The sequence below is a fragment of the Falco rusticolus genome, chromosome Z (genome assembly GCF_015220075.1).
Source record: "Falco rusticolus isolate bFalRus1 chromosome Z, bFalRus1.pri, whole genome shotgun sequence".
Lineage (NCBI taxonomy): Eukaryota > Metazoa > Chordata > Aves > Falconiformes > Falconidae > Falco > Falco rusticolus.
This window is the reverse complement of record NC_051210.1, coordinates 1,410,045-1,434,113: the sequence shown is the minus strand read 5'-3', so window position 1 is coordinate 1,434,113 and position 24,069 is coordinate 1,410,045. Positions and strand designations below refer to the sequence as shown.

Genomic DNA, 24,069 nt, shown 5'->3' with positions numbered 1-24,069 from the left:
AATTTTGGGCTTTAATAATACTCAGTTAATTACTATTTAAACACGTCTGCTCAGATTGACCTACATGTCTAGTTTAAAAATTCTGGTATAGGTAATAGATCTGACATGTTCAGTGTATAGTGGTTTGTGAAGGGCGATAGAGTGCACCTCAAATTTCTAATAATCCTTTGTTTCTGAAGAAGAGGACCAAACAAATGCACAATACTAAATATTGTCATTTCTGTTTATTTTTCAGATTAGCACTGTACGTATATGAATATCTGCTCCATGTAGGAGCACAGAAATCAGCCCAGACATTTTTATCAGAGGTATGTTTCCCCATCCTTTTTTTCCTTACACAACTCTCCAGTGTGTGCAAGTGAAATAAATATACATTGGTCTAGAGTAAACAGCAGTGACAACTGTGACTATCTGTTGATCAGCATATATTTCTGATTCTGTGGAAGCCAGTTTGCCATGTTATTTAACATGCCTTTGCGTAACTATTTTTGCTGTGGTTTGTTATTCCTCTTCTGTGATTTACTGCCACACCGGGGAAAGATTAATCTGTTTTCTGTAATAAATGTGCATGTTAGAGAATGCATCAACGGTACTCTTTTTTGATGACCGTCTAACTTATTGTTGATAACTCCAATTGTGAATTATATACTTTTCCAAAATACACAGTGATCATGTATTTTACATCCTACTGTCATATGCTTGCAGTTCTTGTTTTCTTAAGTACTGCTGATCTCCCTTTGTATTCTCATTATGCTTCTAACCACTTCTTTTCATCTGGCTAATCCATTATGACTACAACCATTTAGGTCCTGTTTCTTAAATGCTTTCAACTGCTAGTGGAATTCTTCCCTATACAAAATAGTTACTGTTTTTCATAGTCTTTGAAAGACTTTGTATACCTCTTTTGCAGATTGAGGTAAATTATGTCTCCTCCACCATTTTACATTACTCTGGGATACAAAAATACCTGCATTCCAAACATATTGAAGTCTTTTGGATTTATTATTGTCTTTAGTCTTTCTTTGATGAGAACATTTAAGATAATTGTAACAGTTGAATAGTGAGCAGAAGTGAGGAAAAAAATAGGCAAGATTTGTACTAGGTAAATTTACTGCTTCAATTGATACTCCCTCCAAAACCTAATAATGTTACTATGCTGGTGATGACATTTTGGAGGTGAGAGAGCAGGGTATGAGAACCCGGAGCATTGTTTGTGATGCTTTAGAAAATTCCCATAGTGGAGATACGGAAAAGGGGTAGAATTGCCATAGTATCAGTTTCTGTTTATACTAAAGTATGTTTTTGACAATTGTTTTTTCTCTTTGGTAAAGCAATGGAAAAATAAGAGAAAATAATGGAGAGTATCATTTCGGCTTTCCCAAAACAGCTGTCATTTTAAATAATACACTGCACAAGATTCATTTTGCTTATTTTGTTTTTATGATAAATTTGTAAAATGAGGAGTTGGCAGCAGTATAACTAGTATGACATTTGGGTTTCTAGAAAACATTCGATATAGGGACTTGAAGCTTAGCTTTTAAAACTAATTCAGTCTTGGGTTACAGAGAAACTCTCCGGTCTGAATGAATGTAATATGAGAATACATAAAATCTTTCAAATTGAGACTCATACTAGCCAAAAGTTGGTAAACTCAGACCAAGGACAAAATAATGACTGTTATGAAGTGTCTGTTACATTTCACACAAAGCCGTGAATTTATTTACCTCATTCATTAGCAGTGCAGAAGGGTAAATACTATGCTGACAGTACTTGTGAATGGTTCTATCTGACACCAGAGGCGTTATCACTGATATGGAGAACCCTGAAAAAAATTGTATGTGGGCAGACAGGTTCAGCTTGAGAAAATGGTACAATAATATGGCTTGGAGGAAATAAACTAAGATACACAAGTTAAATGGCAAGGATAAAAGCACAAACAGCTCTTTACAATGGTAAACCACAAACAGCTGTACCCTGACTCTGTACCCAACGTGAATGAAAACAAGAGAACAGCAGTTGAGAGAAGTGCTAAAAATGTCTTCTGGCAAATTTCTGATCTAATGAAAGTTACAACTGGCTCAAGGCTGTTAAGAAACAACTGCCCTGTCACAGTGAGCTTGTTGTGAGAGTACTTAAGGTGGAGGAAACACCCAGGTTACACAGGAGGAAATTTGTGTTGGTGTGGTTGCTCCTTAAGAAGCATGGCTGTTTGGGTTCAGTACCCTCTCTACAGTTTGGGTGGATTTTGTTAAAGATGAAATAGCTGGGAGTGTAGCTCTAAAACTGCATGCTGGGGTGTAAAAGTAGTAAGCATATGTAGTCTGAGCTATATAGCAGTTAGTGGTATCTATATATGTATAAATGACAAAGGTTAGGAGTCCTTCCTTAAAGATTTGCCAGGGAACATGGCTAAGAGTAATGGGACAAAACTAAGAAAAGGAAAATGCAAGCTTTGGATATCATGGAATCCACTCTGCTACTAAATAACTTAGAGGTGGCTGTCCCAAGTATTGCTATTATTTTTGTAATTCTTTGCGTCTAGTTTGAATTTCACAGAACTGATGCACCAGGCAAAGAGCTGGAGAACCTGTGCTGTGAGGAAAGACTGGAGGAGTTCAGGTTTTTTCTTCCTGGGGAAGAGAAGGCTGGGGGTACTCATCACAGTGTTCCAGTACTTAAAGGGTGGCTATAAAGAAGGCAGAGCTTGCCCCTTTGTAAGGGAAAAAAGGGCTTTTGAAACTTTTCAGAGGTGCTGTGTATTCTTGGTGATAACACGAGTCCTTCCAGGCCATTCCCAGTGCATATGAGGAGCAGTCATGCCTCAGAGGAGTCTATTTGAAGAGTCTGTAATAACTTTGTAGTAGCTTTGGCTTTTATTTATGTTTTTAATTTTTATTAATATTTTTACCTGCTAGCAGTTAAGCAGAAGCTTTTTAAAAGATGCTTTTTGTATCTTAACTACTGTTACATCGTGATGGCGTGGTTAAGCGTCGTGCAGTTGGTTCATTCTGCCAGCTTGACCAGAAGTGATAATGCCTCGAGGTTACCTTTTAAAAATAATTTTTAAATAGCAAAACTATTTTTGAGTAGTTGTATTTGTATAATACATCGAAATTATGCTAGGTTACTTTGTATGGAGTGCGAAGAACATTTTTAGGTGTATGAACTACATAGTCTTCTCCTGCAGGCTATTGACAGAACTTGTACCTGCTTAAATTTTTTAAGAATTGGATGTGGAAATCAAGTTGGATTCAAGAATCAACGTTTTAGTCTCTTTTGGAAAATGCCAGCTTTACCAATGCCTCTGGCAGTATGAACACTGTATCTAACTTTTATAGTAAGCTTTTATGTACTTTTATATATATATCTATCTTTAAATGCCTTTTATATTAAGGCTGTTTAAGCATTTCTCTGAAATAATCCTATTTTTGTCAGCCATTGCTTCTGTCTTAAGAGCAGAATATGGTTTGTGTTTAAACATTTTTATTTTTTTTTTAAACAAAATTGGACAGGAAATAGTGCTGTGTGTAGTTGTAACTGGAGGAATTTGGAGTGCATGCAACGCCCTAGTTTCCACCCAGTTTTAACAGGAGACATTCTTCTGTAGTGTTATGTGGATTTCTGCAGTACCTCCAGTTACTTGCAACAGAGCTCCTTAAGCAGTTACACAGGCTTTATTCTAGTCCAAACTGTTTAATTTTGTAGTTAAGGACAAACTAATGACTGTAGCATTAATAAAACAGTTGTGTGATTGTAGTGAAGATACAATATTAGGGAAGTACTGCAGTGAGACAGAACGCCGTCACTGTGCATTATGTTGTCTAACCGGTGATCAACAAGGAAGGTGTGAAGTAGAGGGTAGGAGTTCTTAAACTCTGCATTTCCTTTGAAAAGAGTGTTAAACAAACCAGGCTTCCTAGGTGGGAAAGAAGCCACAGCCAGTGTGGCTGTTCAGGAGAGGCTGCCATCACAGACAAACCGAGCCAAACCAGCATTACGTTTTCACTGCGTGGTGGGAGACTGGGTTATAACTGATGCTGTTTGTAGTTGCCACATCACCTCTAACAGCAAAGCGCTCCTTGAGGATTATAAAACACGGGCTGGCGTTGGTTGGGAAGGAAGACTGCCACCTGCTGAATCAGTAAAATTAGTTCTGTGTCTCCTCTGTTTCCTTCAGTGCAAATTGGAAACTCTTTTAGATCATTTTAAGGGTACTTCTCAACACTTTGATTTTTTGATCATGCATTTTTGACCTTAAAATAATGCATACCTTAGTGGTGAAGTGATACAAAATATGTCGTTTATAAAATTGTATTCAAAATCTAAAAAAATTAATATTCAAAAACATGTGTTTTTAGAATAAGAAAAGCTTACTTTAAGTACCAGCTATATTAATAGGTTTAATAAAGTAATATGGCCACCAAGATTGATGATGATAAAGCCATTCATAACTACAAAATCTTTTCTTCTCTTTTTGCTGTCTGCATGAATTATGTAACACTCTTTACTCACAATGATCACAAAAATACACTCCTCGTTTTTATTGTTTCGTTTTAGATAAGATGGGAAAAAAACATCACACTGGGGGAGCCCCCAGGATTTTTGCATTCCTGGTGGTGGTAAGTATCGATTTTCTTTTCCTCTTATTTTCTTGACACGTTGATTGCTAGTTCCAGCAGCTGGAAGCAAGAAATTCGGGTGAACATTGTAAAGGGATGTTAGAATGAGGATCAAGAACCATTTTCTTGTTAAGGAATGAAAAAAAGGGAAAATTAGATACAGAAAAAGATACCGATATTAGACACAGGAAAACAAATATTGCATAGTGCATTGATAAGAAGACCCCTCTGAGTGAAGGTGGCCCGCATTTTTTCTTCACCATCTTCCAGTAAACTCTGCATTTAAGAGAACATTCTACATATCTTAAATAATTGCATTTGGAAAAAAACAAACCAGTATGTATAGAGACTATAAATGTGAGCATCCTCAGTCTACAGTTGACATTCTAGTCACAGGAACGGCATGTAAAAGTAATTAGCTGAACTCAGGCTACCAGCCTTTTTGAGAGGCAGCATGCATTAGTATGGGCTTGGTGCTGCAGTGTCTACATTTACACAGTTTCTGTCATCTCAGAAGATGGTAAACATGGGCTTGACTTGTAATTTTTTATGCATGATACCATTTGCTTATATATACTGTTGTGCAGAGACACATTTGTGTGTGTAGAATTCCCAAGGAGAAAGGAGTGCTCGAAGTCATTGCTGTTTAACCGTGGTATTTATTAGTTGTCACGTGAGTTGAATAGATCCACTATGGCTGTTTTTGAAAGAATACAAAATCACAGTGGTTATGTCCGACTGTACGAGAGGAGTACAAGAATTTACAGCTTTTGAAGTCCCATCCTAACCCAGGTGATTTGTACAGCTGCATGGAAGGTGACATATTCTTCAGTGACCCTTCTCACATAGCTTTTAGCTATGTGATGGAAGCCTGGCAAGAAGAACATGTCCCTTGTATCTCTTGATGTCTACATTATCCTTAATTTTGATTGTCTGCAGCAGAGTGCTCAAATAGCCCACAATTCCTGATCATGGTGTGGGACTAAGTTACAAAAGGATTAAGTCTAAAACAATGAAGAAACGCTATGAAACTAACACATTTTATTCTTTTGATTGTTCTAGCATACACATAATTTCATTTCAGAAACTTTGTGTTATAACTCTAGTTGAAATGGGCTGGGGGGAAGGCTGATGGGACTACCATAATATATCCTTTCCATCTTTATAACCCAAGAACGTTCCCGTTCTATCCCACTCTTGGCCACACACCTGTTCCTCTGGGAACTTTTGTTTAAAGCACAGTATTGGACCTTGGAAGAACTCCCAGTTTTCTCTCCAGTTTCTTGTCTTTTCATGATACTATGAATTCATCCCTTTCCATGCTTTGTGGAAGTTAATTGCAGCAGCTGCCAGAGGGATGAGGTTAAATCCAGAGCTTCAGTTATATGCTTTATACTCTTAAACCTTGTATGCTAGACTATTTTCTTGGTCTCTACTACAGTGGTATTAAAGGAATACAGCACTGCTTGCCTCAGAGAGTCACATAGTAGGACTTGATTGCTCATAGATGTTTTAATTCTTTCATAGAGGTGTTTTCATCCCTTGGCAAGGAAGTGATATGTCTGTTTCTGTCTATGAATATAGTGTGTGTGGTGTGCACGCACCATAAAATCTGCATGGGTATTACAATGATTTTCTCACCACCTCTGTAACTTCTTAACTTGCAGTGTATTTTGGGATCTCTACTGTGCAGCTCCAGAAAGACGAGAAACATGTGAACATTCAAGTGAAGCAAAAGCCTTTCATGACTATGTAAGTTTTGTATGTACCACGCTTCCATTAGTTGTATGTATAAATGTGACAGAGAAGCATTCCTGCACTACAGTGGCTCAGAAATGCAGATGTCAGTCATATATAGGTAACCTCTCAGTTTTCTGGGGATGCCCTTAGAATTAGGACTTCCTGATTCTTTGATTACCCAGCACCATATGGATAGCTCCTGAAGGCCGCCGTGAAGATCAAAGAGCTGTCCCTTGTGTTAATGCAAAATGAGGAATGTCCTGTCTCCCCTGCCATGAACACATCAGGCTGGTCACAAAGGTGCAGGGCAGGTGGAAGCACAGATATGTCCCGTCCAAATACCCGTATTCTGTAGGTGCTAAAGAAAAGGCTGTTCAGTAGATGGGATTAATCCCCAGGCTTCTGTCGGGGTGATACTGACTTCAAGTGTGATTGTTCTTCGGATGTTTTTGTATCCTGAAGTAGGTATTTTTCATCAGCATAATAAACAATTAGGCATCATAGAATAAGTTAAATGCAAAATCACCTGGTCCAAGAATATGTCAGCTCCTCTCTATCTGGTGGTTTCATTTTTACTGACAAAATCCTTAGGAGGCTGACCACTCTGAGTTTCTTGTTCCTTTGGGATGTTGATGTACTCTAAAGAGGGAGTGTAACTCTCTCACAATACAACTCTGAAACTGTTGAATGTTTTGCACATCTGTCTTGGAAATACTTTCTAGTTCTACAGAAAAATATTTTTACAGGTAAGATTAAAGTTAGACTGCCATAGCCCAATGTTTTTCAAACACAAATTTGGAAAAACAGAAATGAGTTAGCTAAATGCCCATTTTCCATTTTATGTTGTCATAATCTGATAATGGCTTAGTGTCCTGCAGTATATGAGCTAATGGTGATCTTGCCTTATTTCCAGTTAGTGATTTACATTGTACATGCACCATCAACACAGTTAGAACTGTTCAGCATATTTTACTTAAGAGACCAATGTCACTTTAATACCCTGTTCGTGGTGGTTAGATTAGGAGGCTAACTGGTAAAGGAGCCTGGACAATTTTGCACAGTCATGTCTGAGCTACATTGATCACTAGTCGTAATTAATGAAAACAAAAGTGTGTCAGAGAGAGGAGCAAAGTTATAAGGAAGTTTTCCACCCACAGAGGTGTTAGGGTCAACCAACTTGGTAAAGTATAGTCCTCAAATTAAAAGTGATGTAACTTCCAAGTACAATTGCTGCAATATTTTTTACCTGTTCTGTTTTAAATGTACAATTGTTGAAAAATACAATATTTAGCTGTTGTTTTTAATCCTGGGTTTTAGAACAAGGTTTAATTCCCCACTGAAGGAGAAGCAGTTTTACAGGAATAGTTTATGGCTGTAAGGAATGACATCGGTGAATTAAATTGTGGACATCAGAATTCACAGGATGAGAGTTGACTTCAGTGGGGCCATTGTGCTCTCAAAATATAACGTGTATAGCAAAACCCAAGAATTTGGAACCTGAAAATGTTGTGCTGAAATAATTTTGAAACAAAATGATCAGCAAGAGGAAATTTTAGGTGGAAAAGTACTTGGAAGTCTAAAAAGAAGCGGGTTCCACAATTCTACAAACTCATGAATGAGTTTCATTGATCAGTAAGTTCACTCTTGAGTCTAAATTTTGAGGTATACTAAGAATTTGAGTAGATGAATCAAAATAATGTCAAATAAAAAAATTGTCTTAGTATCACCTTAGCATCACATCTTCTGCAAGTCTTGGAATATTACATGGCCTTATTGCTCCGCTCTGTCTGCTTTGTAATGTGTATTGTCATAATTCAAACAACCTGAGAAAATACTCAAATGAGTTCTGTGTGTGATACAATTTTTTAATTGTCTGAACGTTTTAAGTTACTGGATAAAGTTGTGTTTGAGGAAGGAAAAATAAAATCATGGTAGGCTTCTATATGCACATCAATCTTATGTTAAGACAGGATGAATGCTTATTTTAGAAATAAATTGGTTTATTTCAGAAATTAATTCACCAGGTGTTTCTAAAACCCATTCTCTTGATCTTTTAAGATGACAGGAAAAGCTAGCTTTTGCATTTTTGTCACAGTTGAACTCATCTAATATCTAGCAACTCATGATGCTCCTTAGCATTGTGCTTTTTGGGTAGTAAGACAGTCTACGTCATGATAAGTGCATAATTTTTAAATTTTATATGTACTTGATTATTTCATGAGTGTATTGTATGGTCATATTAAAGAACATGACAAATCATTATAAAATACAGCCAAGCATATTTCACAGCAGAGGAAGATGAATATTTATTAAGTGAAATCCTGACCCATGTTGTGCTTTGCCATTGACTCCAGAGGGGTCAGAATTCCATTGTCAGTGAAGCCCATCAGAAGGCTGGTTGCTGGATTCTGGCTCCTCCACCAGCCTGGAGGGGTCTGGTAAATCAAAACCCTGCTGTCACATTTCGGGTCAAGTAATAGAGCATTTGTAGCTGTACTGTCGTATCTGAAAAGTGTAATTGTAAGTACAAAAAGCACACAAGGCTTGTTTATTAATTCATGTTAGCAATTCAGAATTTTTTATTGGGTTTGTTTTCTACCTGACTAAGAAAAACCATTCTTAGTGAAGGTGCGCATGGTCTGGTTGCACCAGGTGTGTCACCTTTCACACTAAGCAGGCTGTATTAGCTGAACCCGTACCTTGTCTGTCTCTGCTTTTGTGAAGAAAGTTTTAAGAACGTCTGATGGAAGAGGAAAGAACTTGCAGATGATTTAATGATTTGTGAAATATTCTTGCCTCAGTCAACATAGTTTTGAGTCGGTCTGGAACACACACAGGTTGACTCATAAAATGGATACAGAAAGATTTGGGTTTTTAAGTTTTACAGTATCTTAACTGCAGTTGCAAAAATAATACCATTTGATTCCCCCAACCTTCTCAGACAATGCTTTTTTGAGAGATGAGGTGTATTTCATTATTTAGTTTGCCATCATATTTCAACATGTGCTCTGCTGGTTGTTCAGTACAATTAATATCTCTGCCTATGAGTCTTACCCTGTGTGTGTGCCTGTCAGTCTGTGCTGCTGAGTCTGTTCGTGACTACTTGTGCAAAACAGGAAACCCAAATTCTTTTAGGTAACTGTTATTTAAGTTTTCTAATACATATGTATATGTGTGTGTGTCTACAGGTTTCTTTATATAGTAGCATCGCTGTTCTTGCAGAGAAAGGGGTTGAAGGTACTGTTTCATTGTGTTCAGATTGTACTCATACAGCTTCTGATTTTTATCGAGCTAGTGAGAGGAGAAGAATCTTTCATGTCTGACAGCAAGAACATGAAGTGACTGTCAAGGTGGAGGCTGTAACTGGTTGCAGTACTAACAGTGCTCATCTTAACTAAATATCCAGCAAATAGAAGACCAAAGGCCTATTCTGTCTTTAAAAAGATTGCCTGTGCTAATCCTGAGGTTAGGTATTTTCAGCGCCTCTGTATTGTCTAAAAGGGATTCTATTTTTATTTTCTATTGAGATTCACAATTGGAATGTTTTCTTCTGAGTCAACAAGGTTTTGAACTCATTGGGTACATTTATATATAACATATTTCAGGCCTGAAAAGACAGATGCATGTCATGAAAGTTTGTGTGCTGGATCAGGGAGATAGCTTCTGGCCTTGAAGTTTTAACATAAATGATTTAGAATTAGGAATTGTTCACATTTTGGGTAACTCAGGAAACAAAACTTGTGCTCGCTTACCTGGCCTATTAGTATGGCAGGTGTTTTGGTAGTAGTAGCTTAGTCTTCACTGTAGAGTGGTTTTTTCTTTGTTCACATTGTCTTAAGGAGAGCTCTTAATCTCTCTAGGTAAGATCCTGTTTCTCTGGGTTTTGAACTGAGGTCCTCTGTTGAGAGAAGTGGGTTCCAATGTGCATCTTGTTCCTGTCTTTCTACTTCTTCACAAGCTGAAAACATACTGGGTCAAAAAGGAAAATAAAATGTAAACTTTGTGATTCCTCAGAGAGGAATGGATTTTTAGCAGCACCCCTATCAGTGAACTTCTGATTGCCACAAGTGACCGTTCTCCTCTTCCTCAGTCTTGACCATTCATTAACATCTCTCGACCCTGGGCTTGGAGGGGTGGCACCTGAAAAGTCCTTTCTTACAAGATGATTTTTGTACGTAACAGCAAAGATCTTTTTACAGTCTAGAACTTCTGTGCCTCTCTCATCCTCCTTACAATGGAAGTTCTTCCAGGTGGTGTTGGTACAAAGAGGGTGTCCATTAATTTTCACAAGCAGCTATAGTAAAATCTTGATTATTTTCCAGGTGAGGTTTTATTAATGTCTTCTCCACAGCTCCACACTTTTGGTATGCATAAGGGTCTCTTGTTGGTTTTTATGGCTCCCAAAAGAATGCCAGGTAATCTACAGGGTGAGAAAAGGGGCACATTCATTGCCCTGGGGACTGTACAGTCTCATAAGCTGGCATCGTGTTTCCACCTGGCTTGTTAGCATGTTTTAATAGTGAGCTGTATGATGCGGAGCTTAGCTTTACCTGTTGAAGGTTGTTAAATCAGTTCTGTCCAGATCACTCCTTTCAAAGATCACGGTGATATAAATGAAGTATTTCTAGAAGTTATTTGGCATAATGTTTGGACATTAAAGATGACTGATCAATCTCTTGGTGAGTCTTTCATTAGAAAAGTTGGATCTCTGCATTTATCGCTATATTTAATGGTAAAAAAATTACTGCTTTCTTCTCTGGACCCATCTTCCTTCAGCAGAACTAGGAGGCACTTGCCTGCTCTTAGTGCCCCACCCCCCCTGATTTAGCGTTAGCCGTACTCAGAATCTGAGGGGTTATGAATATTTTTACATCTTTTTTGGACTGAAAATTACCATGAAAGGCCCGTAGGAAGATGTTCTCTGAAGGTGTCGTTAAATGTTTGTTGGAAGTGGTCATAAATCTCAAGCCTTATGTTCCTATAGCACAGCGAAGCTGTATTCTGCAACTAGAACTGCTTTATTCATTAAATAAAGCAGTTTCATTAAACTGCCTTTTTTTATTTGCAAAACCCACACAGAAGTGTTCTACGCGCAGATTTTTGTTGATCAAAACACATGGAAACTTATTCTGTTTCAGGGTAACTTTTGAAAATGTGTTTTCTTGTATTTCTCAGGTGGTCTGGTTTATGCCTAACAGCAGTCAACGTCTTTTTCAGGCCTCCTTCTCTGCCTTTTGTGTTATCAGGGATGGAAGAACTTGTTTTAGCTGTTGATTTTCTTGCCTTCCCTAGTTCTTGCTACTGTGATCTTCTGCAGGCAGCCTAGCTCTCGGGCAGCTTGTGCCTTCTAGGGCCTGCCAGGTTCCTTGCCGAAAACTGAATTCTAGGTCTGGTTTCCAGCTGTCTGTTTCTGTGGAGAACGCATGTTAACTCCTTCTGCTGAAAAGAGAAATGGAAACAAAAGCTCCCCGTCATCCCCAGGTGTGGAAGAGCAGGAGATGACAAGTACAGCGGGTGGTGTGGGGGGAGGGATCAGACATAATCTACAAAATACTGAATTCATTGTCACTCCTGGGACAAAAGCCAAATTGTATTGCGATGGGATCATGAGATGTGTGGGTCTGTGAATGAGATGAACATGTTACAGATCTCTGAGCAATTGGTAGCCTTCCTCCAAACCCAGGAGAACCTCTCTATTGCTTTCTTCTCTGTTTTTGAGAGTCTTCATGGTCCCATGGGCTGTCATTAAAGGCAGAGGTTCCCAGGCACAGTTCTGTGGGTAGGTGTGATTTCCTTTGGCTGAGGAGCATATGCAGTACCTTGCATAGTTTGTGCTTGGCTTGCTTTGCTCAGTAATGATCAAGGGCTGTTGTACCTAAAACAAAGCTTCTGGTCTGAGTCGCCTATTAATTCCTTACATGAGTTCTGCAGACTTGTGGAAGGCCCTTTACATATTTACTGGTCATCGCTGTGTCTCTAATTTCGCCTCCAGAATACATTCTTCAGACGTGATTCTTCCTACTAGAGTAGATACTGCCTGTATCCACATGGAGAATAGGTTATTTCTTAAAACTAACAAAACTTTTTTTAAGTGGCTATAGCATTCTTTCCATAAGAAACATGGAAGTGAAAAGCATCTTCTTCCATACCGCCGTTGTTAAAACAATGTCCTTTGCTTTCTGTGTAAATAGTGTTAATTTTAAAGTATGAATGAAATGCCTTTACTGCTTTTTTCATTCCACAGAGGTCATGTCTCACTTCCCGGTGTTCAGGTATAGGCATAGTAAAATGTATTCTTAAGATAGGAAAGCTAAAAGCAGATGAAGGAATCATAGAGTCATTTAGGTTGGAAAAGACATTTAAGATTATCAAGGCCAACTGTTGAAGTCTGGCATTTACTTTGAAATTCCATATCTGAACACATTAAGTAAATCCATATCATTAAGATTGCACTGGTCTATTTGAAGAACAAAATGAACAATTAATAAGTCACATTTTGTGCAGAAAATTCTGTTAATGTGTTTCAGAAGGGGGTGAGTCCTTGGCTTTCTCATATGTGCAACCAAAAACCTGTAAACCTAAAAACCCTGATAAATGTTTAGAATTGTTATCTTTCAGTTGTCAATTGCGTAGGAACACCAGTATCAAATGAGGTGAATGTCTTCATGGGAGGAAGGTTTGGAGAGGACAGTGTGGCTCACAATCTGAGCGTCTTGTACGATGGTATTGGCAGAATTGTACGCCGGCAAGCTTAACTTTTTCAGTCTCTTCAGCTCCTTAATTTTATTGCTTAGTAGATGTTCTTTAATGCAATTGTGTGGAAAGAATTAATTGAAAGCATGCTCCAGCCCCCAGTCAAAGTAGGTATCGCTTTCTACAAAACTGCATTGACTTGTGTCGGGATTTGGTCCACATATTTATAGATGTATCTCAAAGTGTTGCGCTGTTATCTCCAAGCCTGTGGAAGTGTTTTTGTTTGCACTTCAGAAATTTTCAGACTTGAGAAATTGGTACTTTTCTTGGACTGTAGAGACCTCTTTGGCAGGAAAATACAGATTTATTTTCTTTTTGTTTCTGTTAAGAATTCCCCAACAGAATTCTCATTCTCACATTTTCCATGCATAAGGAAGATGTGGTTGTTTCTGCTCCTACCGTCCTCCTTCATTATTCTTTCCCATAAATTATTGGATAATATAATGATTAGATTTGAACTACTGTGTGTCACAAATGCTAATTTTAAGCTCTGATACAGAAATGTGTTGTTGCTTACAGTCAACATAATTTTTCCTCTTTATAGAGGTAATTTCACAGATAAATTTGTGCTGTGCTTCTCTTTTAATGTGTGGACTAAGCCATTTGTTTCAGAGAGAAGAAGCAACATTTCCTCCCCAAAATTTCAACACTTCTCTTTTGAGTGGAGATTTAATTTTCTCAGAATTTAGAAGTAAAATGGTTAATTAGTTAGAGATAAGTGGAAGCTTCTGACAGTGTAAGGAATGGCATCTCCCTTGAAGGCAGTTTAGCTCCTCTTTCATGGTTCCCAGAGGGAGGCAGTGGACATGTTGAAAGAGAGCCTCTTTTCTAAGAACCGTTTTACGCTTCATTTTCATTGAAAACAATAAGAGATAACAGCCTTTCTAATGAGGGGAGGTTTTCTGGGAATGTTCTGTGCAAAAAATAGTATTTATTCAGAATAGAGCACTAAAAAGATTTATATACACTATATGTAAAACCATGCTAAATTTATGAACTGAGACAAACCTTTGTTTTCTTTCGCTTGGAGGACAGGGAGAATATGTAAAGGTTCAACAAGTTGGCAGAGAAGTCAGTGGTTTAAGAGAGAATGTGGAGTGCACAGGATGAGGTAGAGGTCAGGAGACTAAGAGAGGTAGTTGGAATGTTCAGGCTGCTTTGAAACCTTCCCGAGTAGTTTAGTTTTTACAATACACAGGTAAAATAAGGTTATTAGATTATTTTTTTCTTTATGTTGATAGCTGTACCCTTAAATTACTAGATAATTTTGTCCCTCATAGATGTCTCCATGAGTTCACTTCTCTGTCATCTGAAGTCTAGGGCTTTCTTGATAATTAAAATAAAACCAAGGCACATCTGCTCTAAAGTTGTGACATACATTATTGCCCGGAATAAGGCTCCACTGGAAATTTTTGATCAGTTCAATGGAAATCCCAGGATACTGCATTTTCTTTTCCTGCTTGGTTGTCCTGATGAACAGTTACTAACTTCAGCCATTTCTCACAGTGATGTTGTTAAATGTATCTTAGTGTAAAAATTAATGCAACATTCCTGATGTATTTGGAATAGAATACTGCTGATTAAAATTTTAATTTTCTTTTATTCATCTGCTATAATGGATTATTTGTGCTACTGCAGCAAAAGTTGTATTACAGTTTAACTTTCAAACTTATTTTGGAGTGAACTCAAAATCAAGCTTTCAACGGAGAGAGAATATTTTTTTCTTTTACTAATGGAAGCACTTCCTATGCATATACACATTTCATGATGTGTGTTTTAATAATTTTATATTAAAAAAGTGTAAACTTTGTGGATATTCCCTCAAAAGTTGTAGAAACTTTGCTTATTTTGAATGTATTTTGCTTCTTTAGAATGAGAAGATACACCCTACCATGAGTTTTAAGTAGCATGTATTGAGAAATGTCCTGTTTCTAAACTTTTTTCAGTAGTTGTATTTAAAAACATGATATTTACCACTGTTGACATACTGAAGACCATTCTTATTCTTTGCATAGCATACACAGTACGTTTTTACAGTGCTCCAGAAAGTTATTAAAGGAGGTTAAGTTCTAACTTAGTAACATTGGGAATATTAAATTGATGAACAAATGCTCCGAATTTAGAGTTAAAGATCTCCTGACATTAACACTGATTGTGCATAATGATTTAAATCAATAAAGTACTGAACAAAAATTTGATCAATAGGGAACAAATGTTGGATTGAAGCGTTGCAATAGCCCACTTCCTCTGCACGCTTCTCCTCGCCCTTGGTATTCTTTCTTCTGATGCTTTTCCGTATCAGGATTTTGTCTGTTGTTTATAACGCTAAATGATTTGGGTAACCTTCCATTCAGTGTTTGCATTGAGCAGTTCCAATTTAGCTCGTGAGGTTTCTCTCTGAGCTAATTATGAGAGGGTATTTTGAGAACTCTTGAAAGGTGTGTGCTGCCTTCCATGTGTGCATCTGTATGTACTGATGCGTTTGTCTCTAGAATACAGTGCAGAAGAATACAGTGCAAGCCAGTACTACACTGGTCTAAAGCACTTCTCTCTGACACCAGATTTTGGCTAGATTTGATGCACGTTGCCTAAAAGTATTCTTCTTTAGCCTCATAAAAAGTAAAAGTGAAAGCGAGAGTCTTATTTTTGCACAATATGCCAAACACAGATTTTGTAATAAGCTCGACTGCTCTGTTAATACGTCTGAGTGAGTCATTTCAGACTTGCTTAACACATGCCTGGAAAAACCAAAGACTTACAACTTCCATCTGCTCTCTAATATGATGAAAGATGAATCCTGAAGACCACAAATTGTGGGAGGCATGCAGCTCTTAACAGCTGAACAACAAATGCCTTATGAGAGATGGTGAAAAATGAAGTAATGAGGAGGAGAGGCAGGCAGGCCTCTTGAGGGAACATGGATATCCATGGATGACTAGAACTGTCACATCCAAACATTACACTAAATATGAAATGCACATTATATAACACGAGTCACAGGGAACAGATAATAGTCTTTTTGAATTTCCTACTAAATTAATGCCTTAATATTACAAGCAATTGTGCTAACATGGGTTCTTAAGCTTGCACAGAATGTTTTACTTGACAAGAAATGTGCAGATCTGCATGTTACAATATCTGTTTTGCAAATGAGGTTTTGAAATCTTGTTTCTTGTTTTGAAATCTTTGCATTCTAATTGTGTGAACTTCACCACTGAAAATATGAAAACCTTCAATGTATACAAATAGAGCATTTAATTCTAGTGTGTGGTACTGCAGAAAAAACTATATGTGTATACATGTGTACCTAGAGAGAAATGGAGATTCTGGCATAATCAAGGAGACTCAAAACTAAGCTTGCCTCAAGGTGGAAATCTGCTTTGCGCTTTGGCATCGTGGGCTGTTTATCCTGACCTCTCCTTAACTTAAGTGGAATCTCCATAGGGCTGTCACGGTAACATCCACAAACTAGATCTATGCCAGTTAGTGAGGATACCTGTAACAAAACTGAAATGTAGCAGTCTGTAACACATCAGAGGCTAATTTACTCTGCCAAGCAGGTAGTACTCTGCATAATTTACACCGGAAGAGATGAATGACCTGTCTAGTTTACTCTGACATAGGAGGAGGAAGACAAAGCTCTTTATAAGGTAAGGTGTATGATAAATATTATGTTCTGAGCCATACAGAATCTGGAAAACATTTTCCAGTTGTGCTTTTGGATCCAATTTCCATAAATGTATTACGAAACTTACATTTTAGCCTATGAAATGTGCAAAGTGTTTTAACTATAAAATAGGTAAGGGAGTATAATCCATGAGGTGAGTTTTAATATCTTTTCTGTTTTGAGGGAAGCAGAGATGTATACAGATAGGATATATGCATATATTGGAGAATGATGTTATACTTCATAAATCAATTTCACATGAGTAAGATTTGCAGTGAGATTTGTAAAGGCGGACACTTGAATCCCTGTGGAGCATGACCTCACTGACTTTATCACAGGTCTACACAGATGTTGTGATCTGCCTGTACAGATCTGATGGCAGGATCAGAGACTTCAGCCCTAATCCGGAGAATAATTTCATGGTCAAGTAGCATTTTGTATGTGAATACTGTCATCAAACTCACATATATGTTTCCAGTATCAGGAGCATAGGAAATGGTGTGAATACAGTGGGTCATTCTTGTTTACTGTCCAACTTTAGAGTTATTTCTCAATACAGAAACCAGGTATTAATTTTAGTCTGGTTTTCCCTGCATGTTTGTTTGCAGAGAGACCCTTTTCCAGTTCCCTCTGTTCTGTGAAGAAAACCTCAAAACTGCTGTTTGTAGGGACAAAACTGTTGAAGAGAGGTTCCCCGGACAACTTATATATCACTGCAGAAAGCTTTTTACTTCATCATAGTGGTTAATTTAAGTACTTTGTTTATTTTCCCACTGTTTTAATGGTTTTATGCTATTCTGTGTGCAACAACATGGTGTTTTCTGACTGCCATTGTCAATTGCTTTATTTTTTGTGCTTCAGCTGCTTTCCCCCTGTTGTTATATGGTGGACATGTGTTGGATTGGGGACTGATGGATCACAAGGGTATAGCTCCTACCATTCCTGAGTCAGATCCAGCTGCTGCCTTGCCTTTCACGCATTTAGAACAGTTTACTTCCTGCTAGTTGGATAGTTTAATTCAGCATTTGCAGTAACTGTCCTCCTTCCTTGAAAGATAAAATGAAGTTAAAAATAATCAGCCTCCTACCAGCTGTTCTTTCTCAGGCTGTGTGATGGCCGTCCCTTGAGTGCTTATGGGATCTTCTGGCCTCCTGGGTGCTAGACAGAAAGAAGGTTTCCTCTCATTGTCTGCAGGTAGATCTTTTCCTCCAGCTTTAAGAGGGAAGTTACGGATCTGTCAGCACCTTGGGTTTCTGTATTCCCTTTGTTGGTGGCCTTTCTTGGTGCTTGGCTGTGGTGGTCTCTCGAAGCTGGGCTACTTCCAGTACCTAGCTGAATACTATTAATTCTTGGACAGTTAATATGGTGCATCCTGTGTGCCCCCATGAATATTTAGTCATGGCTTTGATGCAAAGCTTCTTCCTGCTCTGTCAAGTTTGAGGTTTAATCCTATGTCTTTTCAACAGCGAGACATAGGGAGAATTGTTATTTCCTTTTCCTTTTAATAGGAGAAAAGGGAGGTCCTTTACATCCCTGTGTCTTTCCTGGTAATTTGCAGAATTTCTTCTTCCTGGAACAAAATCGGTATTGTTAATCCTTTTTGCAGCACTACAGTATGTGGAGGGTTTTGTTGAAGCTTCAGTTCCCTAAATAGTTTTTCTTAAATTGCACAAGGATCTAAGCTTTCATTATTTTTCAGAAATATCTTTTTTAGTCTGCTTGATTGCTTAGAAAACATGACCTGAGTGAATGATGGAAAATTATTAGGTACCAAAAAAAGATATTTCCCTGGTGAAGTTGACATTGCTTATATTCAGTTTCCTGAAATCCAAATTACCACAAGAATATGGTATAGGAGGTGTATCTAAGAGAGTAATTTCAAAAGAGGTCTTTAATAGGTTTTCGGTGTTCTGCCTTGTTACTAGCTGTCATCTCATAGTGGTAGTTCTAGAAACTTTGTAATTAATAAATGTACATTTTTTATTACCACTAAAACACACAAACAAGTGTAACTTCCAGTTTTCTTACAATATGGTAAATATTATATGAAGTGGAATCTCTAGTTTAAGATTTTTTCAAAAAGCCTATTTTTAGTTACTACTTAAAATTTATTTAAACTTTAGCAGTTCCAGCTGAATTGTCTGTCCAAGGTGTTTCAAGGTGTTTGCTTTGGGATGAACTTTTCCCCGCCCCCCCCCCCCCCCCCCCCCCCCCCCCCCACCCTTCAGCTGAAATGGCTCTCTGAGGGTTTGTAGAGATACCTCTCAATGGATGGGTAGATAGAGTGGAAGTTTGAACAGTACTGTTCCTTTTGGTGGAACTGTTGCGTTTTGTTGAGGGGGACAAAGGAAGGGGTGAGCTAGCTCAACTACCATGGCCAAAGTAATCTTTGACGATGCAGTGCTTCTGCATACTGGAAGCATTATTAGAGGCTGGCACCACTGTTTTGTAAGTAGCCTAAATATTGTATTTGTAAATACCGTGCTTGCACTCATTGTGCTTCTTTCTCCCTTATCATCCTCTTGTCCTACAAAATGGAATGGGAGAAATGGGCAGCCATCTGTGGAGCGAGGTTCCCACAGAAAAAAAACCCTGTGCATGAGCTTGTAGTTACCGAGAGATTCACTGTGCTTTCAGGCCATTTGTAGGGGAAGAGCAGAGATTTGAGATCCCCAGCGGTTGTTTGAGGAAAGTGGTGGTCACCACTACCCTTCCCATGAAGCTGAGTACAAATGTTTGTCTAGTGTAGTTCTGGGAATGACTGGTTTCTGGAGCTGTACCAAGAAAAACTACAGTCCAAGCACCGAACTGCAGAACCCCTAAAACCTGGCGCTTTTAGGAAGAAAAATGAAAGTTAAACAGCTCCAATCTTGAGTTTGAGAAAAGGGGCTGAGTAGCAGTGACACATCTCTCAAGCTATGTGGTGGTAGAGCAAGGTTTTTCTGTAATGTATTTTTAATTAAATACCTATGTTCAAATATATTGTATTTAAATCCCATGATAAGCACACAAATTATGCTGTCTGGAACCTTCACATCCTTCCAGAAGACCCTCTGCAAACTCTGTTGCAGTCTTTGAAGTGGTTGTCCGTGACAGTTTGGGTTAGTCAATGCTGCTGTGGATCAGACAGCCCTAAGAAACTGTGCATTTACTGTTGAAATAAGCCTGTGACTTAAAAACTACAAAATGATTTGAAGAGGAAAAAAACCCATAACTTGATATGTTTATTTTGTGCTTTCTTCTTAATTTGTCAACTACTACGTAATAAGTCAACTGTAAAAAATAAACAAAAAGGTAGTTCAATGACAGTATGTGCATTGCAGTACACTTCAGTTACCCCAGCTATTCTGTTTTTATGAGCTGCAAGGGATTGATGTTAACAAGGTTCCTGTCTCCTGTACGCGGGGAGTGGGATTTTGTGTAAGTCAGGCCCACGCTGGTTAAAAAACAGTGCTGGCAGAAAGAGCAGGGGATGATTTGTTAATAATGTTAGCTGGAAATGGCCCAGTTGACGTTATTACCATAGAGCCTAGATTTGAATGATGGTTAAAACCTCTGTTTTTGTTACGTGCCTTAAAGATATGTTTAAAGAGAGCAGGAGCAGAAAGAGCTAGTAATTTGGATTCTGATTTTGACAAATTTTAATTAAATCTCAGCTATGTGTGCCTAAAGATTGGTGACAAGTTCTTGCTAATAAAGGTAGTTTGTGTGTGTGTGTTCTTTTTTCCCTCCCTTTTCCCAGTCCATCCTTTTTCCTCCCTTCTCTCTCATTTGTCTCCTCCCCCCCTTATTTTTTGTTTTCATGTTCCTTTTATTTCTTTCTCTCCCCCCTTCCCACTCCCGCCCCCCCCCCCCCCCCCCCCTTCAGAATCTCTGCAGTTTATAGCAGCTTTTACTGAAGTGAGATGAACTACAGGGATGCTCCAGCCATTGTAAATCAGGCTGCCTATTTAAGAGACAGAGTGCATGTATAGGCATTAGGATATTTATCCTTTTAAAGCTCGGGGCTTACTGTCTGAAGCTATGGCTCAGTCCATACATCTGTCTGTAGTATATCTTAGTTCTTCACAAATAGGTATTTTTTTGATACAGACGTAATAGGGGATTAACCAAAAGGACTCTGTAAACTGGTCATGTAAGAGACATGGTATACCCTGTCTCTTTCAGGAACTTCTTGGTTTGGAAAAGTTACAGTAAACCTGTTCTTTCTTTAGATTACTCACAGTTTTCACAGAATTTCAGGTTGAGATCAAAGGAAATATTTCAAGAAATAGATCATAAAACATTCACATATTGGATTTCCTATTTATTAATGACAAGAAGCTGTGTCAGAACGTGTGTTCCAACTTTACTAAATGGGCCCTGGCAAATGTTGCAGTTGTTTGGATGCTGCCTTGATAATAGCAGAAACTGAATTATTGTTTCTCTGTGTGTTGTAACAGTTACACACAACCATTACCTAAACATGTATATTATGTCTTCTCCTAGAAGAATAATTCTGTCAGTGAAGATTGCATTTTTTATAGTAACTTATTTGTTTTTGCTGAATAAGCAAACCATGGAGCTATTGAAGCTGCAAAACTAAAATGTGTCCATTTTACATGTTTCTTAAAGTTCCTGCCACACCAGATGTATCCTAAAGCCTCAAGTTTTCCCCATAGTTTTAGTGCTTCTTGCATTTGAGAGTGGTTCCTTAGTGTGAAAGAGAAGGAAGTTTTGAACCTGACACTCCTGATAGCCCTGTGGCTCACCAACTCCAGTAAGCATTTGGCTGCTCTGTAAAAAGATGTTTCCATGCTGTTTAATCGGTATCGCACAAATTGCCAGAGTAAAATGGAGTAGCATAATTGTTGACTGTCTAAACTTGATGATACAGGTTTTAAGTCTTCTATGTGTTTACAATATTTTAGAGTAACTTTTCCAGAATCTTACTATGACTATCTTCCAAGACCGTGTGTGGAGCTGACTCACACAGGCCAGCTCCGTGCTCCAGAGGGACTCAGAGGATCTCCTGAGGAACCAGTTTGGATCCCTCCAGAGCTTCACTAGCGAGGCGTTCACCAGTGTGACATCGGGAGGTCTGCACGCAGAGGAGGGGTTACACAGATTGTCACTATTTATCATGATCAGTTTTCTCTCTTTCTACATGCAGGTTTTGTATTTAAAAAAAAATATTTAAAGAAGCTGGAGGGAAAACTTTAGCAATTTACTATTTAAACGTTTCTGAAATGAAGTTGTTTCTTTGGTTATTACCTATTGTGCCGGGCTGTCCCGGCCGCCCCGCGGTGCCCGGCGCTGCCGGCCGCCGGCGCCCCCCGCGCGGTGCCGGGCAGAGCCCCTGTAACCCCCGGCTGGTGGGGCGAGGCCCGGGCAGGGAGAGCGCTCGGCAGTTCCCTCCCGGCACAGCGGGCTCCGCCGGGGGAAGCCGGGGGCCTTTGGGGCCGGCCACAGCAGGGCAGGGCGGGGAGAGATCCCCCCGGCCCTGACACACACCGTGTGCTGCCCTGCCCCGCGGGGCCCTCCCCGGGCGGGGGGCACGGCCTGCCCGGCCCTGGGCTGCCCGCGGGCTGCCCTGCCCGGCCCTGCCCGGCCGTGCCCTGCCCTGCCGGGGGGGCTCTGCTCCGGGCCGGTCCCCCCCGGCCTCCCCCTGCCCGGCCCTGCCCGGCCCTGCCCTGCCCTGCCGGGGGGGCTCTGCTCCGGGCCGGTCCCCCCCGGCCTCCCCCTGCCCGGCCCTGCCCGGCCCTGCCCTGCCGGGGGGGCTCTGCTCCGGGCCGGTCCCCCCCGGCCTCCCCCTCCCCGGCCCTGCCCTGCCCTGCCGGGGGGGCTCTGCTCCGGGCCGGTCCCCCCCGGCCTCCCCCTGCCCGGCCCTGCCCTGCCCTGCCCTGCCGGGGGGGCTCTGCTCCGGGCCGGTCCCCCCCGGCCTCCCCCTGCCCGGCCCTGCCCTGCCCTGCCGGGGGGGCTCTGCTCCGGGCCGGTCCCCCCCGGCCTCCCCTGCCCGGCCCTGCCCTGCCCTGCCCTGCCGGGGGGGCTCTGCTCCGGGCCGGTCCCCCCCGGCCCTCCCACTGCCCGGCCCGGCCCTGCCCTGCCCTGCCGGGGGGCTCTGCTCCGGGCCGGTCCCCCCCGGCCTCCCCCTGCCCGGCCCTGCCCGGCCCTGCCCTGCCGGGGGGGCTCTGCTCCGGGCCGGTCCCCCCCGGCCTCCCCCTCCCCGGCCCTGCCCTGCCCTGCCGGGGGGGCTCTGCTCCGGGCCGGTCCCCCCCGGCCTCCCCCTGCCCGGCCCTGCCCTGCCCTGCCGGGGGGGCTCTGCTCCGGGCCGGTCCCCCCCGGCCTCCCCCTGCCCGGCCCTGCCCGGCCCTGCCCTGCCGGGGGGGCTCTGCTCCGGGCCGGTCCCCCCGGCCTCCCCCTCCCCGGCCCTGCCCGGCCCTGCCCTGCCCTGCCGGGGGGGCTCTGCTCCGGGCCGGTCCCCCCCGGCCTCCCCCTGCCCGGCCCTGCCCTGCCCTGCCGGGGGGGCTCTGCTCCGGGCCGGTCCTGCCCGGCCCTGCCCTGCCCTGCCGGGGGGGCTCTGCTCCGGGCCGGTCCCCCCCGGCCTCCCCCTGCCCGGCCCGGGGGCTGCAGCGCCGCTGCTCTCAGGCAGGCTCTCTGCTCTCTCCCGCAGCTCCGTGGGCCATTTCCCCCCCTCCTCAGCCGCGCTGCCCCCCAGGGGCTCCCGCCGGGGCTGCTGGGCCGGGCCGTGGCCAGCGCCGGGCCCGTCTGGCAGCCGGCGGCCACGGGCTCCACCGGGCACGGGGGCAGCGCCCGCGGCGGGGCCCGGCGGCGCCCGGCAGCCCCGGCACCCCTGTTAGTGTAGACCTGGAGGTGTTTCATGATTTAACCTTTCCTTCTGTGAGCTGCTGAGCACATGGCACAGCTCTTTAACCCCTGAACCCCACTGTGCCGGGGCACTTCTGCAGCTGCTGGGCTGTGTACTGCAGCCTACTCTGCCCTTGACTACTGTCACATTGACAACTTGCTTATTTTTGGCAAGCCAGTCAAATGCCTGCTTGTAGAGCTGTAATTTTTATGTTAGTTTATTGATCAAGCAGCAGGAGGTGGTAGAAATCACCTCTTACATTTAAGCTTATGAAATACAGTGTTTCCAGTAACCTAGGTTCTGTCAACTTCTGATCTCTACATGTGTGGAGAAAGAACATACATTATTTGGAAATACCAGTCCATTAGCAGAGTTTTCTACTAACTTTAGCTTGGTTTAGCTTTTCATTGTATCACTTAAGGGGAAAAAAACCCTAAAATACC

General features: G+C 41.3%; 1 protein-coding gene across 4 annotated transcripts in view; it reads left to right on the top strand.

Annotated features, from left to right (window-relative positions):
* SSBP2 (single stranded DNA binding protein 2) overlaps positions 1-24,069 on the top strand; it is a 191,925-nt gene that overhangs the window by 43,364 nt on the left and 124,492 nt on the right. For all 4 annotated transcript variants that reach the window (XM_037374284.1, XM_037374289.1, XM_037374285.1 and 1 more), the window contains exons 2-4: positions 236-308; positions 4,558-4,619; positions 6,287-6,371. In XM_037374284.1, coding sequence (XP_037230181.1) covers positions 236-308; positions 4,558-4,619; positions 6,287-6,371 — 220 coding nt within the window. The remainder of the gene's footprint in view (positions 1-235; positions 309-4,557; positions 4,620-6,286; positions 6,372-24,069) is intronic.